This window comes from Micromesistius poutassou (genome assembly GCF_964030765.1).
Source record: "Micromesistius poutassou genome assembly, chromosome: 17".
Classification (NCBI taxonomy): Eukaryota; Metazoa; Chordata; class Actinopteri; order Gadiformes; family Gadidae; genus Micromesistius; species Micromesistius poutassou.
This window is the reverse complement of record NC_140287.1, coordinates 1,990,483-2,011,621: the sequence shown is the minus strand read 5'-3', so window position 1 is coordinate 2,011,621 and position 21,139 is coordinate 1,990,483. Positions and strand designations below refer to the sequence as shown.

Here is a 21,139-nt window from a genome sequence, read left to right as displayed (position 1 = left end):
GCAATGTAATCAGTGAAGTGTGACTGGATTATCTGGGTCAGTCGGTCTCTCATCCATTTTACACACAGATACATCCACAGATACATGTTGGGGGGAGGGGATCGTATGATAATCAAATTGTTCAAAGGAACAGATATGTTTGCAATGGATAGTTAATATAATAAAGGAAGAGACAAACACTGAGGGCGCTGTCCCCTCTCCTATTTACACTCCTGTTTCCTCATCATTGATGAGTTTGGAAAAATGTTTTGCCATTACAAACTTAGTTAATTGTAGTCATTTAGGGTCGACGATACATTTTTAAATATAGCTTCCAAATGTGTGCTACTGCTATTAAATACTCAGTGGCATAGTTGTTTTATAAGGGAATAATCTCTCAACACACACAAAAATGTTATATACCTCGATGCAAAAGACAACACACATTCAGCACGCACTGTGTGTTCTTTATATAGGACCAGTATTTTATTCAACATATTATTAATATTGATGAAATAACTTTTGAATGCTTAACAATGATTGGTTGTCTCAGCATACACTCAGTATGCTGAGACAACCAATCCTTGTTCAGCATTGTATGAATGATAGATAACATAATATAGTGCTCCAAGGTCAGGTACAAGTACAAACGTAGAAACTATGACAACTAAACCAGGGACTATGCTGATTGGTAAAATCACATGTAAGCCCAAGATTAAAATAAGATATGCTTAATGTAGTAAACATGCATAGAAACATGTCGTCTGGATCAATTTGCAACTTGGACATTTTAGAAGTAATTTTGTAAAAGATGTTTGCATGTTGTACATTAGTGTTGGCAAGCGAAAGTGGGAGAGAAAGATAAAGTGATAGAGCCATAAACTGTCAATCATAACCATGCTGTCAAAGAAAAAGTGATAGCCATAAGCTGTCAATCATCACCATGCCAATGTCACGATTCTTAAACCGTTACATCGGCTCCCTGTACGACAGATGATTTTAAAATCATGCTGCTCACCTATAAATCCCTACATGGTTTAGGGCCAGAGTATATAACTGATATGCTTCCACCACATAAGCCTTCTAGGTCACTCAGGTCCTCTGAGACCAATCTGTTAATTATCCCCAGAGTCAACACGAAACATGGGGAAGCAGGATTTAGTTACTATGCAACAAATAGCTGGAATAAACTCCCTGAGGATTTAAGACTTGCCCCAACTCTGACAGCTTTTAAAAACAAGACTGAAGACTTTTATGTTGACTCTAGCTTTCTGCTCAATCTTAAACACATTGCACTTTTAACTTTTGCACTTTTTCTGCAATCATATTTTCAACTTTGCCTTTATTTTCTTTTTCTTATTTTCTTTAATTTAATGATTTCATTTTATTGGAGGACGATGTTTTTATGTGAGGCACTTTGAGTCTGCCCTGTGTATGAAAAGTGCTGTAGAAATAAAGTTGCCTTGCTGTCAATCAAACAGAGCTGCGGACCTTAGTGCGCATGCGCAGCTCGGGGACGTAGCGGTGTCGTCATAGCAACAGCAGCCGTCAACATGGTGAGTGATCGCTCCCCGTGTTTCTAAGACACTATTTCACAGTTTAACTTCAATAATATCTCGAATGACTTATTTTAATGCATCTGTGTAAACGTGTGTTTAAGTGTCGAGATGAGATTAGTCGATCGAACGTCAAAACGATCGCGTTGGTTTGTGCATTGTTGCAAGATTGGGTCTGATTTCCAATCTGGCAACACTGGTCGTGCAGTTCGCCCCGGCTTCACTTCACTTCAATGTTTGGTTCTCACGATGTGAAGGCACGCTGTCACTGTCGTGGTTGTTGTTGTTGTTGTTGTTGTTACTAAAGACAATTAACATGGAAAGCTGTATATGTCATAGGGTCCACCTCTACTAGTGTCACACCATCATAGTACATAGTGCTTCAGTACTACGGTACTCAGTGTACTACATCCTCTGTGTACTTCAGTGTACTTCACCCTCAGTGTACTTCAGTGTACTTCATCCTCAGTGTACTTCACCCTCAGTGTACTTCAGTGTACTTCACCCTCAGTGTACTTCAGTGTACTTCACCCTCAGTGTACTTCACCCTCAGTGTACTTCAGTGCACTTCACCCTCAGTGTACTTCAGTGTACTTCATCCTCTTCACCCTCAGTGTACTTCACCCTCTGTGTACTTCAGTGTACTTCACCCTCAGTGTACTTCAGTGTACTTCATCCTCAGTGTACTTCAGTGTACTTCACCCTCAGTGTACTTCATCCTCAGTGTACTTCAGTGTACTTCACCCTCAGTGTACTTCAGTGTACTTCACCCTCAGTGTACTTCATCCTCAGTGTACTTCAGTGTACTTCACCCTCAGTGTACTTCACCCTCAGTGTACTTCACCCTCAGTGTACTACATCCTCAGTGTACTTCAGTGTAGTTCACCCTCAGTGTACTTCAGTGTACTTCACCCTCAGTGTACTTCACCCTCAGTGTACTTCAGTGTACTTCACCCTCAGTGTACTTCAGTGCACTTCACCCTCAGTGTACTTCAGTGTACTTCATCCTCTTCACCCTCAGTGTACTTCACCCTCTGTGTACTTCAGTGTACTTCACCCTCAGTGTACTTCAGTGTACTTCATCCTCTTCACCCTCAGTGTACTTCACCCTCTGTGTACGTCACCCTCAGTGTACTTCACCCTCAGTGTACTTCACCCTCAGTGTACTTCACCCTCAGTGTACTTCACCCTCAGTGTACTTCAGTGTACTTCACCCTCAGTGTACTTCAGTGTACTTCACCCTCAGTGTACTTCACCCTCTGTGTACTTCACCCTCAGTGTACTTCAGTGTACTTCACCCTCAGTGTACTTCACCCTCTGTGTACTTCACCCTCAGCGTACTTCAGTGTACTTCACATATTTTGCAGGCAAAAGCAACGACCATCCGAGAGGCGCTGGTGAAATGGGTAAGTCGTATGGTAAACGTTTGTTTTAGATCAGTTAGTTAGTCGTATCGTTGACGTTTATTAGTTCAGCTAGTTAGTCGTATCATTATTAGTAAGTCGTAGCGTCAACGTTTGTATTAGTTCAGTTAGTCATATCATTATTAGTAAGTCGTATCGTAAACGTTTGTATTAGTTCAGTTAGTCATATCGTTATTAGTAAGTCTTATCGTAAACGTTTGTATTAGTTCAGTCAGTCATATCGTTATTAGTTATTAGTATGGGGTTATGGACATCCTTATATAATAATGTGGGACTGCATGTGTGTATTTGTGTGTGTTTGTCTGTGTATTATTTATGAATATCAGGAGGAGAAGGCTGGGGAAAAGGTTGGTGAGGCCAAAGAAGTGAAGCTGTACGGTCAGATTCCCCCTGTAGAGAAGATGGACGCCTCCCTGTCCACGCTGATCAACTGCGAGTGAGTCCAGGGGCCTCTACCAATAGTCAAACCTCCTAACCTTTATGCCTACGTCATCGGGTCAAGGAGAGATGAAAAGGTGCTTCCTTTCGAACATAGGAAAAGACCGCACTGTTTAAAATGAATTCGACTCCACTTTTCCTAACCGACGTCATTGCGCGACGGAGGGTTTTGCTGACCTCTAGCGGCTCTAACGTGGAATTATAACAAGTGCTCTTTGATCCATATTCTATCCCATAATCCTTTACGGTGGCAATATTTAAATAAACAGGCCACCAACGAAGTTAACCGACTCTACGCAAAGACGCATGAGAGACGCAGTAAAGCAGAAGAAGAGAAGAGAAGAAAATACAATTGATAATAATGGATGGAACGGAATAAAATGCTGACTTCACATTTAAGAAAGACTACTGGGGGCAGTTAATTTCAACATCAACATAAGTTGAGCCTCTTTTTTTTTCCACATGTGAATTTGGATTCAAATGGCCTCAAATATTCCCATTGGCCAAATCCGACGTAAGTGATTCTCACTGTTGGCGATAACCTGATTGAAATCAATACGACAAGAACGCATCGAAAGAGTGCTTGTTGTAGTCAATCTTCAGACAATTGTAGTTCCACACTAGAGCCTCTAGAGGTCAGCAATACCCGCCGTCGCTCAATGACGTTGGTTAGGAAAAGTGCAGTCGAATTCATTTTAAACAGTGCGGTCTTTTCCTATGTTCGAAAGGAAGCACCTTTTCACCTCTCCTTGACCCGATGACGTTTTCCACAAAGGTTAAGGAAAGGAGGCATAAAGGTTAGGAGGTTTGACTATTGGTAGAGGCCCCTGGTCTCAGCCTCATCATCTATATGTAGAAAGACATTTGACACACATTGTAGAAACACATGTCACGCAGGTCCATGTGACATACATAGTAATACACACAAAGTACACTTCTGGTCAGTGAGCAGTATTGGTGACTCTTCTGTCGGGTAGGAAGGTTAATACCATAATACCAGCCATGCAGTCACTCAACCCATGAATCCCATAATACCAGCGCTGCAGTCATTCAACCCATAATACCAGCCATGCAGTCACTCAACCCATACACCCCACTATACCAGCCATGCAGTCACTCAACCCTTAAACCCCATAATACCAGCCATGCAGTCACTCAACCCATACACCCCACTATACCAGCCATGCAGTCACTCAACCCTTAAACCCCATAATACCAGCCATGCAGTCACTCAACCCATACACCCCACTATACCAGCCATGCAGTCACTCAACCCATACACTCCATTATACCAGCCATGCACATGGCTTTTCATAGAGTTAATTTTATGATATCATTCTTCCTTACATATTTCTTTCATATGATGACTTGTTTTTTCTTTAGTGTGGTTATTCTGCTATGTAGAAGACAGCTGCATCAGTCAAAAGAAATGTAATTGCCCAGATAACCATGCATGTGATAAGTAAGGGATAATGTATAGAACGCCGGTCATTATCGGGAAATAAGCCCAGACAGAGCGAACCGGACACCGACGTGAAGCGGAGGTGTCTTGCTTCGCAGTGTGTGTTCGCAGTGTGTTCCTAGTGTTGATCAGCAGAGAAAAGGTCTGCCACGTTGACGTCGCTTAGCAACCGAATCCACTGGGGTTGATAAGTTACTGGACTACTTGCGGACTGATACGAAAGACATGAAAAAATCCACTTTCCTTGACAGCAGTCATTATCTCAGTACGTTTACATGCACAGCTAAATCCGATTAAAGCCATAGTTCGACTATGCTCCGCAATTGGACAACTGCAATTGTCCGGTTATACATGGCGGTGAGTAAACCGATTCATTGGCCGAAGCGTGTCATGCCCCGGTACGATAGGTGGCGCTGTAACCATTTCAACTAGTGGTAATAGAGCCACCGGTTGACCTCTTTACGTCACCAGCAACAACAAACTCAGGCGGCATTCGAGAAAGATGTTTTCAGTAGACAGCTGTCAGCTCACTTCAGGTCCATATCATTTCTCCTCCATTGTTCCGACCTCTCGGTCGTATGCAGACTCAAGTCCAGCCGGAGGAGCTGGCTCTGCCGGCGGAGGAGTCCGCTGTCGGAGAGCGTCGGGGAAATGATATGGACCCGAAGTGAACTGACAGCTGAAAACATCGCTTTCTCCTCCATTTTGCGTTTCAATCTGGACTTCAGAGAGTCAAAGCCAAAGTTCCTTTCCCCCAATTCCTTCGCCAACATGCGCGAGATAAGCTCACTACGAGTCTTTACTTGTTGTGGAAATACCCGAGAGTTGGAGAACCCGACGCAGTCTGTAAGATTCATAATATCAGAGAATGTCAGTTCGGCCACGGCGCAATGAATGAATAAAGATTGTAGTTACTACTTTACAACCTCATTGATGAGCATTTAGAAAAACTTGTACTTTTAATTCAGCCTTGGGTTAAATCGAAGCGTGTAGTGAATGCATGTTAATGATGATACACTCCTTATAGGGGGTAACTACATTGGCACGACACCGGCTTCCTCCATCTTCTGCGCCAGCTTTTTAAATAAATTGCCGACCTGAAGTGAGTTGACAGCTGTCTGCTGAAAACGTCTTTCTCCCTCCGGAGCAGCCCCTCCGCTGCCCGTCCGTATATGGCATTCCCCCAATTCCTTCTCCCCCATGGGCGAGATAACCCCCACTATAAAGTCTTTACTTGTTGTGGAAGTATCAGAGAGTCTGAGAACCTAACGCAGTCTTTAAGATTCATAATATCAGAGAATACCCTCGTCAGTTCGGCCGCGGCGCAATGAATGAATAAAGATTGTAAACACGTCTGGAGAAAAAAACATTTATTTTGACAGATGTGCCCAAAGTTACTACTTTACAACCTCGTTGATGACCCACATTTAGACAACACAACATGTACTTTTAATTCAGCCTTGGGTGAAATCGAAGCGTAGTGTCCGTGTGCTTCCACCTTTAATGAATGCGTGCCATGCTCGCTCCCGCGGCCGGGACACAGTTCTTATAGGGGGTAACTACATTCACCGGCTTCCTCCATCTTCTGCGCCACCTTTTTAAATAAATCGCCGTTTCTCGTTTTCCGACGGCGACAACAACACGACTATCGTCTCCTTCTACTTCCGGCTCACGGGCCCCGGAAAAGATCTTGAGCATGCGCAGAACGCATAATCCAATCCCACTCCGTACATGCACGCTCAATGCGACTAACAGTCGAATAATCTAGGGGTTTTAATTCGGCTATGAGAAATCCAATTTGATTAGATTTTAGCTTGACTAAGGTGTATACGTGCATCTTAATAATCCAATCATAGTTGGACTAACCCAATAATTCGACTTTCTTGAGTGTCATGTAAACGCACTGATTATATGCTTAGCAATGGTCATTATTGAAAAATAATTCACCACCGGAAATCGGGAAGGCCATGCAAGTGAACGGAGCATTCCACAGCATTTAGAAGAGCTGTGTAATAACAAAAAAATATATATATATGATAATAATGCAACTTTTTAACTGCCTTTAACTCTGAAGTCTCTTACATATGATTATTTCTATCTACACAGGAAACTTTCCTTGTCAACAAACTGCATTGAGAAAATAGCAAACCTCAATGGCTTGAGTAAGTTCTGAGAGACTGCACACACGTCCATACAAACACATTTTAGACAAAGGAACTAATCAAGAACTGACACGTATACATACTGTAGTCCCCCAGACAGCCATGAATGCACACACACAGACACACACATGTCAAGTACATTCATATTCCATACAAAAAGGGTTAAGAATCTTTGTTTCCTTGTAGAAAACTTGAGGATACTATCGCTAGGAAGAAACAACATAAAGAATCTTAATGGACTCGTGAGTTCACAATAATCCCTACGTACACAATGATGGTCGCATGCATGCTGCAGAGACACATCTACACACATACAACTCTGTGTGTGTGTGTGTGTGTGTGTGTGTGTGTGTGTGTGTGTGTGTGTGTGTGTGTGTGTGTGTGTAGGAGGCAGTAGGGGACACATTAGAAGAGTTGTGGATCTCCTACAACCTGATTGAGAAGCTGAGAGGAATCCATGTCATGAAGAAACTCAAGGTCCTCTACATGTCCAACAACCTGGTGAAGGAGTGGGGTGAGTCCCCACGCTGTTACATTTACTATTGGATTGAACATACATATGTTGTTGTGATGACTTAAGATCATCCTTTATTAGTCCCACAGTGTGGACATTTGACTTAAGTTTGACTTAAGACTTGCCCCAACTCTGACAGCTTTTAAAACAAGACTGAAGACTTTTATGTTTGCTTTAGCTTTCTGCTAAATCTTAAATCTACAATGTTTCTATTTTTATTTTTATTTTATTAGTAACTTTGCCTTTCTAAAATGCATTTTTATTAACTCTGCCTTTCTAAAATGTTGTTTTTTAACTTTGCCTTTACTTTCTATCTATTTTACTTTTTACTTATCTATTATTTTATTTTATTGTATGACAATGTTTATATGTGAAGCACTTTGAGTCTGCCTTGTGTATGAAAAGTGCTATATAAATAAAGTTGCCTTGCCTTGCCTTGCCTAAGTTGCGTCCTGGATATGACGCAAGTGTGTGAGTTGCATTTTATTTTTAAAGTTGCCAAACAGTTGAGGGTTCAGTTTGATCACTTATTCAGAAACAGTACGGCTGTTTCCACATTCTGAACACTTTGGTTCGTTCACACATAATCTAATATATCGTATTCATCGTTTGAGTTTACGCCTTTCCTTCTTCACTCTCCAGGGGAGTTTGTGAAGCTGGCAGACCTTCCGTGCCTGGTGGACCTGGTGTTTGTGGGGAACCCCCTGGAGGAGAAGTATTCGGCCGAGGGGACGTGGATGGACGAGGCCTCCAAGAGGCTCCTTAAGCTGAAGAAACTTGACGGTACGACTGCTTGCTGGAGTTTCCTTCTGCTGAGAATATTCTATGGCCACCCGTCATCATGGATTTTAATGGAGAATGTTGGGCTGACCTAATAACACTAGTTGGCTCGCTGGAACAGCCGTTCAGAGTTATGATTGCGTATTCTTCTGCTCTTTACAATTGAAGGTACAAAAACATAGTTATTGATCCGTCCACTAGATGGCAGTAGACGCAAGTACCTAAATGCGTGTGTGTAGCATAGTAGTGGTTCATCTTTAAGATGCAGCATAATACTGATAACATCTTCCTGTTCCTCTCTTCATAAGGAACCCCAGTCATAAAAGCAGAAGACGACGAGGGAGAAGGAGAAAATGCAGCTGAAAAATAAAATGTGCAGCTGTTTCCTCTTGTGCTCTGTTTTTTTTTTTTTTTTTTACTGTTTTAAACATACAGCAATGTGCTGTGATCCAGGTACATGCAGGCACTGAACCGATACATGTTGCTTATTCTCAATTAATAAAGTCCATTTACTTTGTCTGAAACACACGCACAGCGCTGTTCTGCTGGTTTTAAAGCACAGCATATGGCTTTAGGTGTACTCACTATTGAATGTGGTGGTATGGCACACGCTCCAAGCTATAGTCCCATGACGTCAATGTGAACCCAACATATGTGACGCCCAGTGTACCGTAACCCTAGCAGATATACTCCCATGTATCAGTGTAAACCCAGCAGAGATACTCCCATGTATCAGTGTAACCCTAGCAGATATACTCCCATGTGTCATTGGAGTTCCAGAGCCCATGTGGCCCTCCCTCCTTGACGTCATACGCCTTAACTCATACCATTCAAAAAAATATCGGACATCATTAAAGCACAAGTTGTATACCCAACATGGCTACCGTTGATGAATGCCAAAATCCATGTGAACGGAAATCGTTCTGAAATGTTAACATTTCTCTGGCGTAATTTCTGTCTTTGATATTGAGAAAAGTTTGACATGTTATAACATTTTTTTTCTGTAAATACACCTGTCTTGTACGCTTTCAGAGTATGTTTATGGGCACAATATTCAATAGAAGGGTGTAGTAGGTCATAACTATTGAAATGTAAAAACATTTACTTTCAATGTGTTGAATAGTGTAATTTAATAATTTTGGTACACCTGTTCTTCTGTATTCTTCTGTGTCTCTTTATCTGAGACTTTTCATAATGCTCTGTTGTACTTCTCTACACGCCATTTATTAGTGTCATGTTAAGTCAATTTTTTGATGACTTTATGGTTCTAAACAACAACTTTATTTGAAATAAATTATATCAAGCTTATGTGTGTTGTTCATTTGTTTTCAGTTACAAATGACTACCCCTAACTAGAAAATGCAATTTCATGCACACCATTTAAAAAATGTAAAATGGTTGGAAACAAATAAAGTGTAGACTTTAACAAATAGCTAATGTGATCAAGTTTGAATACATTTGAGATAAAATATAGAATAGCAGAGAGAGAGCGAGAGAGAGAAACCTTATTCCTTATTCCTTAGACGTTATTCCTTCACATTGATCGAAATAAGCTCACAAAATGATGAGGATTATACCATTGGACTCCTTGGACTCTCAGCTTTCATGTGACACTCGTTTGTGTAGAAAGCATGACGTGAAAAATATCATTTTCAAGCATTGTTAATAGCATTTAGCTTCTACCGAGAGTACACCCGGATATGTAGCAATCACCTAGCCTCTATCCATATAAACGGGGGTCCCGGCACATAAACGCCTGGGGCCGTATTCACAAAGAATCTTAGGGCTAAAAGTAGCTCATAAGTGGCGAATTTAGGAGAAACTCTCGCAAGAATCTGAAAATGGCTGCAGCGAGACAGAATGTTTTGAAGACGAATGGAGGACTGCGAATTTAAAAAAATGTGGTTGCGCGAGTAGTCACAAATCTCTCGCGGTAGTGATTTCTACAAGTTTTATCATGCAAATTTAGTCGCGCAAGTGTAGCGCTGCGTTCACACCAAAAGCGACAGGGCGGCGCGACTCCATAGAAAGTCAACGTAAAGACGCGTTCCAGGCGAGTTTTGTCACGAGAAAAACCTGCCGCGCAAATTGATGAATGGCGTGTCATGAACGCCCCGGTACGGGCGAGCGCGTTCACACAGGTTGACTAGCGCGACATGTCACGACGTGTCGCTCGAGTTGAGGAGGCTGAAGCAGGCTGGCCTCAGTCCTGATGTCCTCACCTCCTACAGGTGTGTGGTGGAGAGCAGACTGACATCCTCCATCACTGTCTGGTATGGGGACTGCTCTGCAGCGGATAAGGCGGCCCTGCAGAGAGTAGTTAAATCTGCTCAAAAGATCACAAACTGCAGTCTCCCTTCCCTGGATAACATCTACGCCAGCAGATGCAGGAGCTGTGTCTCCAGCATCATGAGAGATCCCTCTCACCCAGCACACAACCTGTTTAGCCCCCTCCCCTCCGGCAAAAGGCTGCGCAGCCTTAAGGCTAGGACCACAAGGCTAAAGCACAGCTTCTACCCAGAGGCCTTAAGGCTAGGACCACAAGGCTAAAGCACAGCTTCTACCCAGAGGCCTTAAGGCTAGGACCACAAGGCTAAAGCACAGCTTCTACCCAGAGGCCTTAAGGCTAGGACCACAAGGCTAAAGCACAGCTTCTACCCAGAGGCCTTAAGGCTAGGACCACAAGGCTAAAGCACAGCTTCTACCCAGAGGCCTTAAGGCTAGGACCACAAGGCTAAAGCACAGCTTCTACCCAGAGGCCTTAAGGCTAGGACCACAAGGCTAAAGCACAGCTTCTACCCAGAGGCCTTAAGGCTAGGACCACAAGGCTAAAGCACAGCTTCTACCCAGAGGCGGTGTGGCTGGTGAACTCAAGGACTGTCAACTAACTGTGTGCTGCTGCCATCCCTTTTCCCTAAGAAATGCATGCACTTAATGGACTGCTGATGCCCTGAAATGCTTGATGCTTTGATTGTTTTTTTAAATAACTGATTTTTTTCTGAATTTCGTTTTCCATGTCATTCAACATGTTTTCCATGTTGAATGACAAATAAATGAAACTTGAACTTGAGAATATTTGAACTTTGCCGTGACATTCGCGTGATGTCACTCCCTGAGTGACATAACAAACAATCACTTTTTCAAAGTGCGACTCCCGGAGCTCTATTTAAAATATAATATATAAATATCTATATAATATAATATATAATATCACTGCCAAAAGCTGTGTGCGCCTCCGGATGATATTATGAAAAGACCGCGTCGGAGTTCTCCAACATCTCTGGTACTGCCACAACAAGTAAAGACTCTTAGTGGGGGTTATCTCGGTCATGGTGGAGAAGGAATTGGGGGAAAGGAACTTTGGCTTTGACTCTCTGAAGTCCAGACTGAACCGCGAGGAAGGGATTGTTGCCCGGGATTGTTTATGAAGGTATTATTGTAGCAAAAGTCTTTAGCACATATTTTTTCTACCATTGTAAACACAAAATAGGGGCTAGAGAGTTCATAAGTCGTTTGCTACAGGTGCACAAATCCTATCCTGTGCATCACAACTTCAAAGAGTCATGCATTTGACACTTTTGCTGCAATCATTGCAGCGCAGTTGGTGCAAAACACATTTGCACACCCGTGTTTCATAATCTGAGAACATGCACAAAATTTGTGCATTCGTAAACCCAAATGTGAACTAATGCATCAGAAGTTGCACATCTGTGAAATATTTCCTCACAAATAAAATTATATAGATCGCTATGTTTATTGAGCATTTTAATGAGTGAGCACAAGTCAACTGCTCGAAACTGCTGCTATGAGTCTCAGCTGTTGTTTTTCTTGCAGATATTTTTGCAACACGTCTAGGTGGTACAAGTCTAGTGTTACAAAGGGTCGGATTCATCTACTTAAAGAAAGGATTACGAGATGGCTTGAGTTGCAAAAATAGTTGAGGTGCTTTTTATTTCCGCCAAAAAAGTAACAAGATACAAAAAAACAAAAGCTTGATGTCCAAAAGAAAGTAAAAGAGATATTCAAAAGGATTGTTCAAAACAAAGATTATCCATGATCAAGAGCCCTACCGTCAACCACTCTAACTGTCTTCAAAAACTAACTGACCCCCTACCCTGTGGTTGGCAGGCTTTTATAAGCCTAGCCCCTCCCCTTAGCCAAACCATTACCCAGGTATTCAATTAACCCATGTTTTACCCAAATTGCTATTGCATATTTGTTATTCAATGCACAACATAATCCCTCTCCCAACATCTACCAAGTCCAAGCTATATATTCTACATAAACACATAAACTTACATACACGCTCATATACATACATATGTCACCCATGAGCTAATCTCAGATGGTATCTCCCACCATCAGCACATCTGAGCCACCTGCTGTTCCCTCTATTTAAAGCAGCCTTAAGCACGCCCTGTGGTTGCCACCTAGAAACTAGTGGCATGGCCATCATGTCACATCTAGCAAAAGTGATTTGTATCTGTAGCCACAGAGTGTCCGTGGGCGGGACAAAATTGACGTATTATCCAATGAAAGTCGCCGCTGTCGTGCCAATAGACCTCTGAAGAATAAGTCCCGCCTCCGAGTCTCCGGTTCCCTTGGTCAAATGTCTATGGGAAACAACACGGGGTTTTTGAATGATCGTACATAACAAACTATGTAGGTGGCGAAGAAGTAAAAGCTGTGTCACGTTTTGAACTATTAACTGCTTTTTGGATTGTCAGTGCCGTCAAAGTAGTAAACGATTATGAATGCTATTTCATATATATTTCATATAGGAGCCGAGTCTGACCGACTCTGCATTCGCGATTCGTTTGAACGAGAACGAGGGAGGAGCCGAGTCTGACCGACTCAGTGACTGAGAATCATGATTCACCGCTACCGGAAATGCGAACGAACGAACGAACAAATGAACGACTCTTCTTGGTGAACTGACCGACGCGAACTGATTCATTCAAACGAATCATGAAATCCACCACTAGTCCTGACCAACCTTTATGAAAGGAAAGGAGATATTGGTATCCCTTAATCCTTTACGGTGGCAATATTTAAAAAACAGGGACACGGTAAAGCAGCAGAAGAGAAGAGAATAAAATTGATAATCATGGATACCAACTCCAGAAACATCATTATTTTAATCGAAATGAATTCATTTATTGCTGGTTAGTAAGCACATAATATACACCATATGAAAATAAAATGCCAACTTGTTTTACAATGCCTCAAATATTCCCGTTGGCCAAGTCCGACCTAAGTGATTCTCACTGTTGGCGATAACCTGATAAAATCAATACGAGAAGAACGCATGGATCAAAGAGCGCTTGTTGTAGTCCCATCTTCGGACAATTGTAGTTCCCCACTAGAGCCGCTAGAGGTCAGCAATACCCGCCGTCGCGCAATGACGTCGGTTAGGAAAGTGGAGTCGAATTCATTTTAAACAGTGCGGTCTTTTCCTATGTTCGAAAGGAAGCACCTTTTCATCTCTCCTTGACCCGATGACGTTTTCCACAAGGGTTAAGGAAAGGAGGCATAAAGGTAAGGAGGTTTGACTATTGAGAGTAGAGGCCCCATAATGCCGACGCCATAATTCTCACGTGACGTATCGTCCTCGTTTTTGATTGGCTGAGAGAAGTGTCGCGCTGTTTCGTTTCCTTGGAAACGGCTACCCCGGAAATGAGCCGGGGTTAGCCGGATTGTAGCTCCTGTCTTAATAGCTTAGTTAGTATACTTATCTTATCTTATCTTATCTTGTTATAGCACCTCGGTGCTACAATTAAAGAAATCCACGGGAACCGCCCCTAGAGATACAACATGCCGACCACGTGGGTCTGAGTTGTTGTGAGGAGTTGTGCAGCGGAGTTGTGTAGCAGAGTTGTGCAGCGGAGTTGTGCAGCGGAGTCGTGCAGCATGCATCAGAGTAGAGGAGCTGTCAGAGTCCAGGAGGTGATCGGGGCTCTCTGCAGGATGCTGACAGCTGCCGGCCTGGACTCTGTCCCCGCACCAGAGGTCTTCAGGAGGGCTAAGTTCAACTGTGGGCCCGAGGTGGTGAGTTGGTCGTGTTTGCACCGAGTTATTCACACTACGCTACAGGTTGTAAGAGGTAACCGTTCCCTTCTCGTTTTGCAGGAGGATCCGTTCTGGAGATTGCTCGCCAGTGTTCTTAAAACATGTAACATCATTTCTGGTGAAGCTTCCCCAGTGTTGCCAGATAGTAGGTGACACTTTAAAAAGAAGCTTGTTTCATGCTAGAAAGCGATTCCTCCCGTGAGGGGTGATGAGGAGCAGTACAGTTGTTGTTCAACAGGTCAACTGTGTATAGCTTTGTTTCACTTCTGTTTTGGCATTATGATCCAAAATAATTAATGGAAAATGTGTGTTAAAGGCCTTATGTCGAGTTCTTTCTTGTGACATATCTCCCCCCCCTTCTGCCCTTGTGAGTTGCCCCTGACTACAGGAGGCTGGTGGCCGCCGGCCTGTGGCAGAGGGGCTACCACGCTGACTGGACCAGGTGTATGGCGGAGCGGGGAGAGCGGGGGGGCGAGGGCGTCCCCTGCAGTCGAGTGCTGCTCTTGGCCCTGGGCTGGCTGCTGGCGACAGGCGCCCTGGAGACGCTGCTGGCCCACAGAGCGCAGCAGCTGGACTCCACGCGGCTGGACCCTGCAGCGGTACGCACGGCGGTCGAGGCCCGCGGTCTGTAAAGCCCTCTGTCACAGTGGTTGTCTCAAAGCGCTGTACAGGCCCCACGTTATACCACCACCCCCTAACCCCAAACCCTCTGAAGGGCAAAGAAAAACACCCCTAAATATCAAGGGCTCACTTTAGAAACCTTGAGCTGCACCACAGAAGAGGGCTCCTGCCTCTAGTGATGGTTCTAGTGGTGGAGCACAAACAACATGGAGGAGAAACCTTTGGATTTCTTAATGCTAGAATTTAAATGGCATTAAGAATGTATTAATGCTATGGCCTAGAAATGCTTTATAGGCCATTACAATAATGTAATGGCCTAGAAATGTACTTATTGTAAGTCACTTTGGATAAAAGCGTCTGCTAAATGCCCTAAATGTAAATAAACTAACCCCTTAAGTGTTGGAAGGTTAACACATTTGAATGTGTTACTAAACTAGACCACGTTTGAGCATGTCCTGCCATAGGTCGAAATGTATTAACTTGTTGGATTACGTAAATATCAATACATGTCGATAAGTAATATTTTGTAAAATATTTGGTTGCAAGATCCCTCCCTACCACATGGCAGCAGTGATACACAATGCTTATTATGCTGTCTGACATATTTTGCATAGCAATATCAGAACACATTATTGTGGTGTTATGTGTTAGAATTATTTAAATGATAGGTACGCAGGATTAGATGTAATTACTGTAATGCTGTCAACACAGTCGATAGCATTACATGTTTTTACTGTAATGCTGTCAACACAAGCGATGGTCTAACATGTTATTACTGTAATGCTGTCAACACAAGCGATGGCCTAACATGTTATTACTGTAATGCTGTCAACACAAGCGATGGCCTAACAGTTATTACTGTAATGCTGTCAACACAAGCGATGGCATTACATTTCATCACAGAACACTATTTTTCAAGATTGATTGATTTATTTTTTAAATTGCATGTCATCATTTGTAAACTAAATGTTGTGTTTCTCTTCTCCCTCAGGTGACTCCTCCCACTGTGGGCGGGGCCCCGATGGACCGCCCCTCTCTGAGGAAGCTTCAGTGGCTGATTGGCTCTTTGAGGTCCCAGAGGCGGAGCCTTCTGTCAATGCAGGAAGAGCGGAGCAAACTCGTGAACACGGTAAGGAACCACACACACACACACACACACACACACACACACACACACACACACACACACACACACACACACACACACACACACACACACACACACACACACACACACACACACACACCCCTACTGAACCACACGCAACCACACGCACACACAAACACATCTACTGAACACAGGGAGGAACCACACACACATACACACACATCTACTGAACCACATGCAACCACACACACACACACACACACACACACATCTACTGAACCACATGCAACCACACACACACACACACACACACACACACACACACATCTACTGAACCACATGCAACCACACACACACACACACACACACACACACACACACACACATCTATGTTCAGACAAAATCCGTTAACCAAAGCGCGAGCGAGGTTGTGTAGTAGTCCCTGGTCACAGGTGGGTGAACTACATGTGTAATTAGTTAATGTGTTAGCGGTATGGTTCTCACCAGGGTGTCTTCACTACTCAGGCGCTGTCGCTCGGCCTTTCCTCTTCATCCTCCTCCACCTTCATCTCTGACACTAACTCTGCACTGCAGGAGGTAAATGTGTGTGTTGGTTTTTATTTGTGTCGAGTCAATACACTCAAAGCTGCATCGTCCAAATCCAATGTGTTCAAACATAAGTCCTTCTCTGAGCAGAGCGTCTTCAGTTAGTAGTCGAGCTGTTAAGGGTTATTTAATAATGTGTTAATCGCACCGTTCAGCTCTACGGACATAGTTAATGCACAAGTTCAACTTCTCATTGCATAGTGTTCTGTGCATCTGGTTACTTATCAATATCTCTACACATAACAAAGATACGTTTTTTTTTATAAATGCAAAAACGATGTTAAGTGAAGTAGTAGTCGAGATCAGAGAATGGGATGGCCGTCTACAGGTGACAGGTGACAGGAACAGCATCACAATAACCGTGTGTGTGTGTGTGTGTGTGTGTGTGTGTGTGTGTGTGTGTGTGTGTGTGTGTGTGTGTGTGTGTGTGTGTGTGTGTGTGTGTGTGTGTGTGTGTGTGCGTGTGTGTGTCACTTAGGAGTGTGTCCGTATGCAGGCCCTGAGCCATCTCCTGAAGTCCTACGCTGACTGGAAGAACACAGAGAAGCTGTTCTGGGTGTGGATGGTGAGATAAACACTGTCTACAGCTCACTGTGTGCAGAGTACAACGGAGTAAGAAATACATGGAGTACAATGACAGTGTTGGGTTACATCCTGTAAAGTGCACATTTATACAAGATCTAGATGAATTTTAATATACAATACAATAATATAATAGCCCGCAATAACAAGACGCTACTACATATAGTGCATCACAACCGCTATTACACATATTAATAAACATATTAATATACATATTAATAAACCTTGATCCGTGATCAAGTCATTCTGCCAACAAAATGTAATCTGGAGCAGTATGATATATTATTTACTTGATGACACCAAGGTGTAACTATCAGCATGCACAACACACACACACACACACACACACACACACACACACACACACACACACACACACACACACACACACACACACACACACACACACACACACACACTATTTCTGCATATTGTCTGAGCCAAATTGCAAAATCCATCCACACGTCGCTCCCTCCCAGGTGCATAATCTGTGACCTGTTCCCGTCCTGTTTCACTTTCCATTAATAATAACTTCAGCTACATGATGTCGTTGACAGCGACACTCAGAAGGGCGTTGTCTGTGTGTGTGTTAGGACAGCGTGGCGGAGGGTCACATGACAGACCAGAGGGCAGCGTGTCTGCTGGGTCCGGACGCTAAGGCCTCAGCCAATAGGAGCAGAGTGGTCTGTCACCATGGAGACCGGGGCCTGGAGTGCCTCAACGACATGCTGTCGGGACTCCCGGCGGTGGAGGGAACGGTACACAGAGGCGTGACACACACACACACACACACACACACACACACACACAGCTGGTGTGGGACATGACCGCAGAACCACAAACCATCACTAAGACTTTACAGTAAAGGAAACGTTTATTAACGTGTGTGGATGCAGTAAGGAGCACCAACTCATTGCTATTGAACAGTTTATCAATGTGTTTATGCCTTAACTCACTCTTAACCCTAATGCTACATGGTAATGGTTCTAACTGCGTTAACTCATGTTAGTTAATGTAACCTTACCTTACGTAGAACCCGTCTTATGTTCAGAGGAGACAGCCAGGAGAGAAGGAGGAGCCCGGAGGAGCGGACAGAGGCCACAGCCCCCCCGCGGAGCACGCCAGCGGGGCCCCGCCCGACGTGGTGCGGGCGGCCCCCCCCCCGGCCCCCCGCCTCCCGCCCTTAGCACAGGGGTACAGGCTCAGGCTGCAGGGCGAGGCGGGGGACCCCGGGGCCCTCAGGGCCTCTGGGGCCCTGGGGGCCCCTGAGAGCCGCCGGCTGCTCATGCTGACGGAGGCGTCCTTACTGGAGGGGAGGGCGCGGGGCCAGAGGGCCAATAGGATGCAGCTCCAGGAACTGATTGGCAGGCTAGAGGATGTGGTGTTGATAACACCTTGAGGGATTTTAACTGTGTGTGTGTGTGTGTGTGTGTGTGTGTGTGTGTGTGTGTGTGTGTGTGTGTGTGTGTGTGTGTGTGTGTGTGTGTGTGTGTGTGTGTGTGTGTGTGTGTGTGTGTGTGTGTGTGTGAGAGACCTATTGGCTCTTATATTCATGCCAATCGTCTTTTAAATCCACTCAAAGCGGTTATCATTAAATATTTTAATAATTGCTACAAAGCAACACGTTACATATATATATATATATATATATATATATATATATATATATACCGTTATATACAGCAAAAACATTTATTTTTCTAAAAAACTGATTTCTAAATAAAATGTTTAATTTACAATCTGCTGGTGTAATTTGTAATTAGGTATAGAGTTTGATTACATTTTTTGTGTTGTAATTGTTCCATTCCATTAAGGAGATATCTCTTTAAAGAGCAAACCTGCAGTACAGAACATGTGTTTCCTGGTGCACTATGCAGTGTAAAATACTTATTCTATAGGCCAATTGGTGGTGTTTTATATGTAATAATGTCATATTTATTAAAAAGAAAAATGCAATGCAGGACCTTGAGTTTCCTCTTGAAATTTAAATTTCAAGTTGTGTTTAAAGTTTCATGATAATTGATAGGGAGAGTTAACATCTACCTGTGGTCCAAATGACAACAATGTCATTGATTTGGTCCAGCTTCCCTGACAACCAGGGTAAAACTAGGGTAAAACCAGGGTAAAACTAAACCTGCTATGTGTCCCATGACAAAGTACTACTTTGGTCTTTTCTAGCTGCAGACAACCACATTTTTTTGGAGAAGAAGACACAATTATTTGACAAGTACAAGTACAAAATACTTGTAGAATAACGACATTCATCAGAATTGTGTAAATATATTTAATATCTGAAAACTGTTTCAGAGTACACACGCGTCAACTTACACATCTTAACTTTGGGACTATTTAAATATTTTACATACTGAGGTCAGTTTAAAGTACTTCAGGTTTATTACTTTATTCTTGATATCTACATAGCTGTTTTATTGAAAAAGTGACCCAGATAAGCCCACTGGTTGGTGATGGTCAGATGATCATCCTACATGCAGTTTCTGCATGTAGGAGTTGAGCCACTTCTGTCTCTCCATGGCGGTGAGCAGTTTGCTCTTCTCTCTGAAGGCCGCGTCGTCCGCCACCACCATGTTCCTCTTACCAGGGGGGCTGTGGCTCCACTCAGCCGGCCAGCCGTTATCCATCCTGCACACACACACACGCACACGCACGCACACGCACACGCACACACACACACACACACCAGAACATGTTTCATGACACATACACAGATATAGCCATGTGCAGTGTCACCAATATTGATAATGCACTAAGTGAATGGTTATTTCAACAGTCAAGATTTATAATTTCGTATCTATGAACTATTGAGCCTTATACAAAATGATGAGGTGTAAGACGTAAAGTAAAGTCGGATAAATCCTGCGTCTGTAAACCAAAGCTGCAGTAAGTTTAAATGTGTGCCATTACCCAAAGTTGAAAGGATTTACCTGGACTGTACAGCGTCTGACAGCTGGGACCTGGGACCAGGCAGCCACACCCTACCAATTAAACGTGACTTGCTATTGGCTGCTGCCATGAGGCCAGGTGCGGACGTCAGCTGGATCCCCCAGTTGTGAAGTGAGAAATAGGGAAGGTGGACATCATAGTCATCTTGTGTCACATCATCTGAATTGTCTGGACTGCTAAAAACATAGAAGAATAGATGAAAGGTTGGCACATGATCTAATATCTTATATTTCAGTTTATTAAATACTATTTAGTTTGTTGTAGTTTGCATTTTCAGTGTAGCACTAGGGCAGGTGTGACATCAATCAGGCAAACTTGAAGAATCAAAAAATGTAGAATACAGATGAGCTATATAATGTTGCCACAAGAACTGTTTGTAATTCAACAGATTTTTCAGACCTTTTGGATTCATCAAGTAACTAAATTATCATTCACTGCTGTTGGTCGGTATTCATAAGAAATGATTCCTTAAATTTGATGAATGAATTAATGGGTATTTTGCAGTTTCCATATTTCTATTTTATATATGCTATTAATAATAACAACCAAATTCAAAAAAGGATAGAATCATATTTTATTACTGTATTTAATTATTTTTCTGCATCTTGGACAGTGTGATCATTAATATCCATTACCAGCTTCTAAATAATAACCAATAGTATGTCATGCTCTAGGAAGCTCTTCCAATGAACACGGTTGTGACTGTTGAAGAGCGTCCTGTATGGTAAGTCTAACCCTAACCACAACGTCTCCACAAACAACAGCTCCTACAGAGCTCAGCCAGCCGTCTGCTCACTCTCTTTAAATCCCTCCTTACCACCTGCAAAGCTCTCTAACCCTAAACCTAACCCTAACCCTAACCCTTACTGCAAAGCTC

The 21,139-nt window shown here is 43.2% G+C and overlaps 2 protein-coding genes across 2 annotated transcripts; both read left to right on the top strand.

The window, feature by feature from the left end:
* Positions 1-1,437: 1,437 nt before the first annotated feature.
* dnal1 (dynein, axonemal, light chain 1) lies at positions 1,438-8,937 on the top strand. The gene is made up of 8 exons (XM_084481891.1): positions 1,438-1,535; positions 2,903-2,941; positions 3,286-3,395; positions 6,966-7,021; positions 7,208-7,263; positions 7,409-7,535; positions 8,178-8,318; positions 8,624-8,937. Exons 1-8 carry the CDS (start codon positions 1,533-1,535, stop codon positions 8,683-8,685), a joined length of 594 nt encoding a protein of 197 aa, XP_084338017.1. The 5' UTR covers positions 1,438-1,532; the 3' UTR covers positions 8,686-8,937.
* A 5,065-nt stretch (positions 8,938-14,002) lies between these two features.
* tedc1 (tubulin epsilon and delta complex 1) lies at positions 14,003-18,871 on the top strand. The gene is made up of 8 exons (XM_084482378.1): positions 14,003-14,363; positions 14,445-14,529; positions 14,757-14,983; positions 15,997-16,134; positions 16,639-16,710; positions 17,198-17,284; positions 17,895-18,059; positions 18,353-18,871. The coding sequence occupies exons 1-8, from the start codon at positions 14,226-14,228 to the stop codon at positions 18,698-18,700; spliced, it is 1,260 nt and encodes a 419-aa protein (XP_084338504.1). The 5' UTR covers positions 14,003-14,225; the 3' UTR covers positions 18,701-18,871.
* Positions 18,872-21,139: the final 2,268 nt, after the last annotated feature.

Excerpts from the sequence above, each read along its gene's own strand:
- dnal1 (XM_084481891.1), top strand. Across the intron at positions 7,536-8,177 it reads CAACCTGGTGAAGGAGTGGG|GGGAGTTTGTGAAGCTGGCA; the intron begins GTGAGTCCCCAC and ends TTCACTCTCCAG. Across the intron at positions 8,319-8,623 it reads TAAGCTGAAGAAACTTGACG|GAACCCCAGTCATAAAAGCA; the intron begins GTACGACTGCTT and ends TCTCTTCATAAG.
- tedc1 (XM_084482378.1), top strand. The coding sequence starts at position 14,226 with ATGCATCAGAGTAGAGGAGCTGTCAGAGTCCAGGAGGTGATCGGGGCT. Across the intron at positions 14,984-15,996 it reads CGCGGCTGGACCCTGCAGCG|GTGACTCCTCCCACTGTGGG; the intron begins GTACGCACGGCG and ends CTTCTCCCTCAG. Across the intron at positions 16,711-17,197 it reads CTAACTCTGCACTGCAGGAG|GAGTGTGTCCGTATGCAGGC; the intron begins GTAAATGTGTGT and ends TGTGTCACTTAG.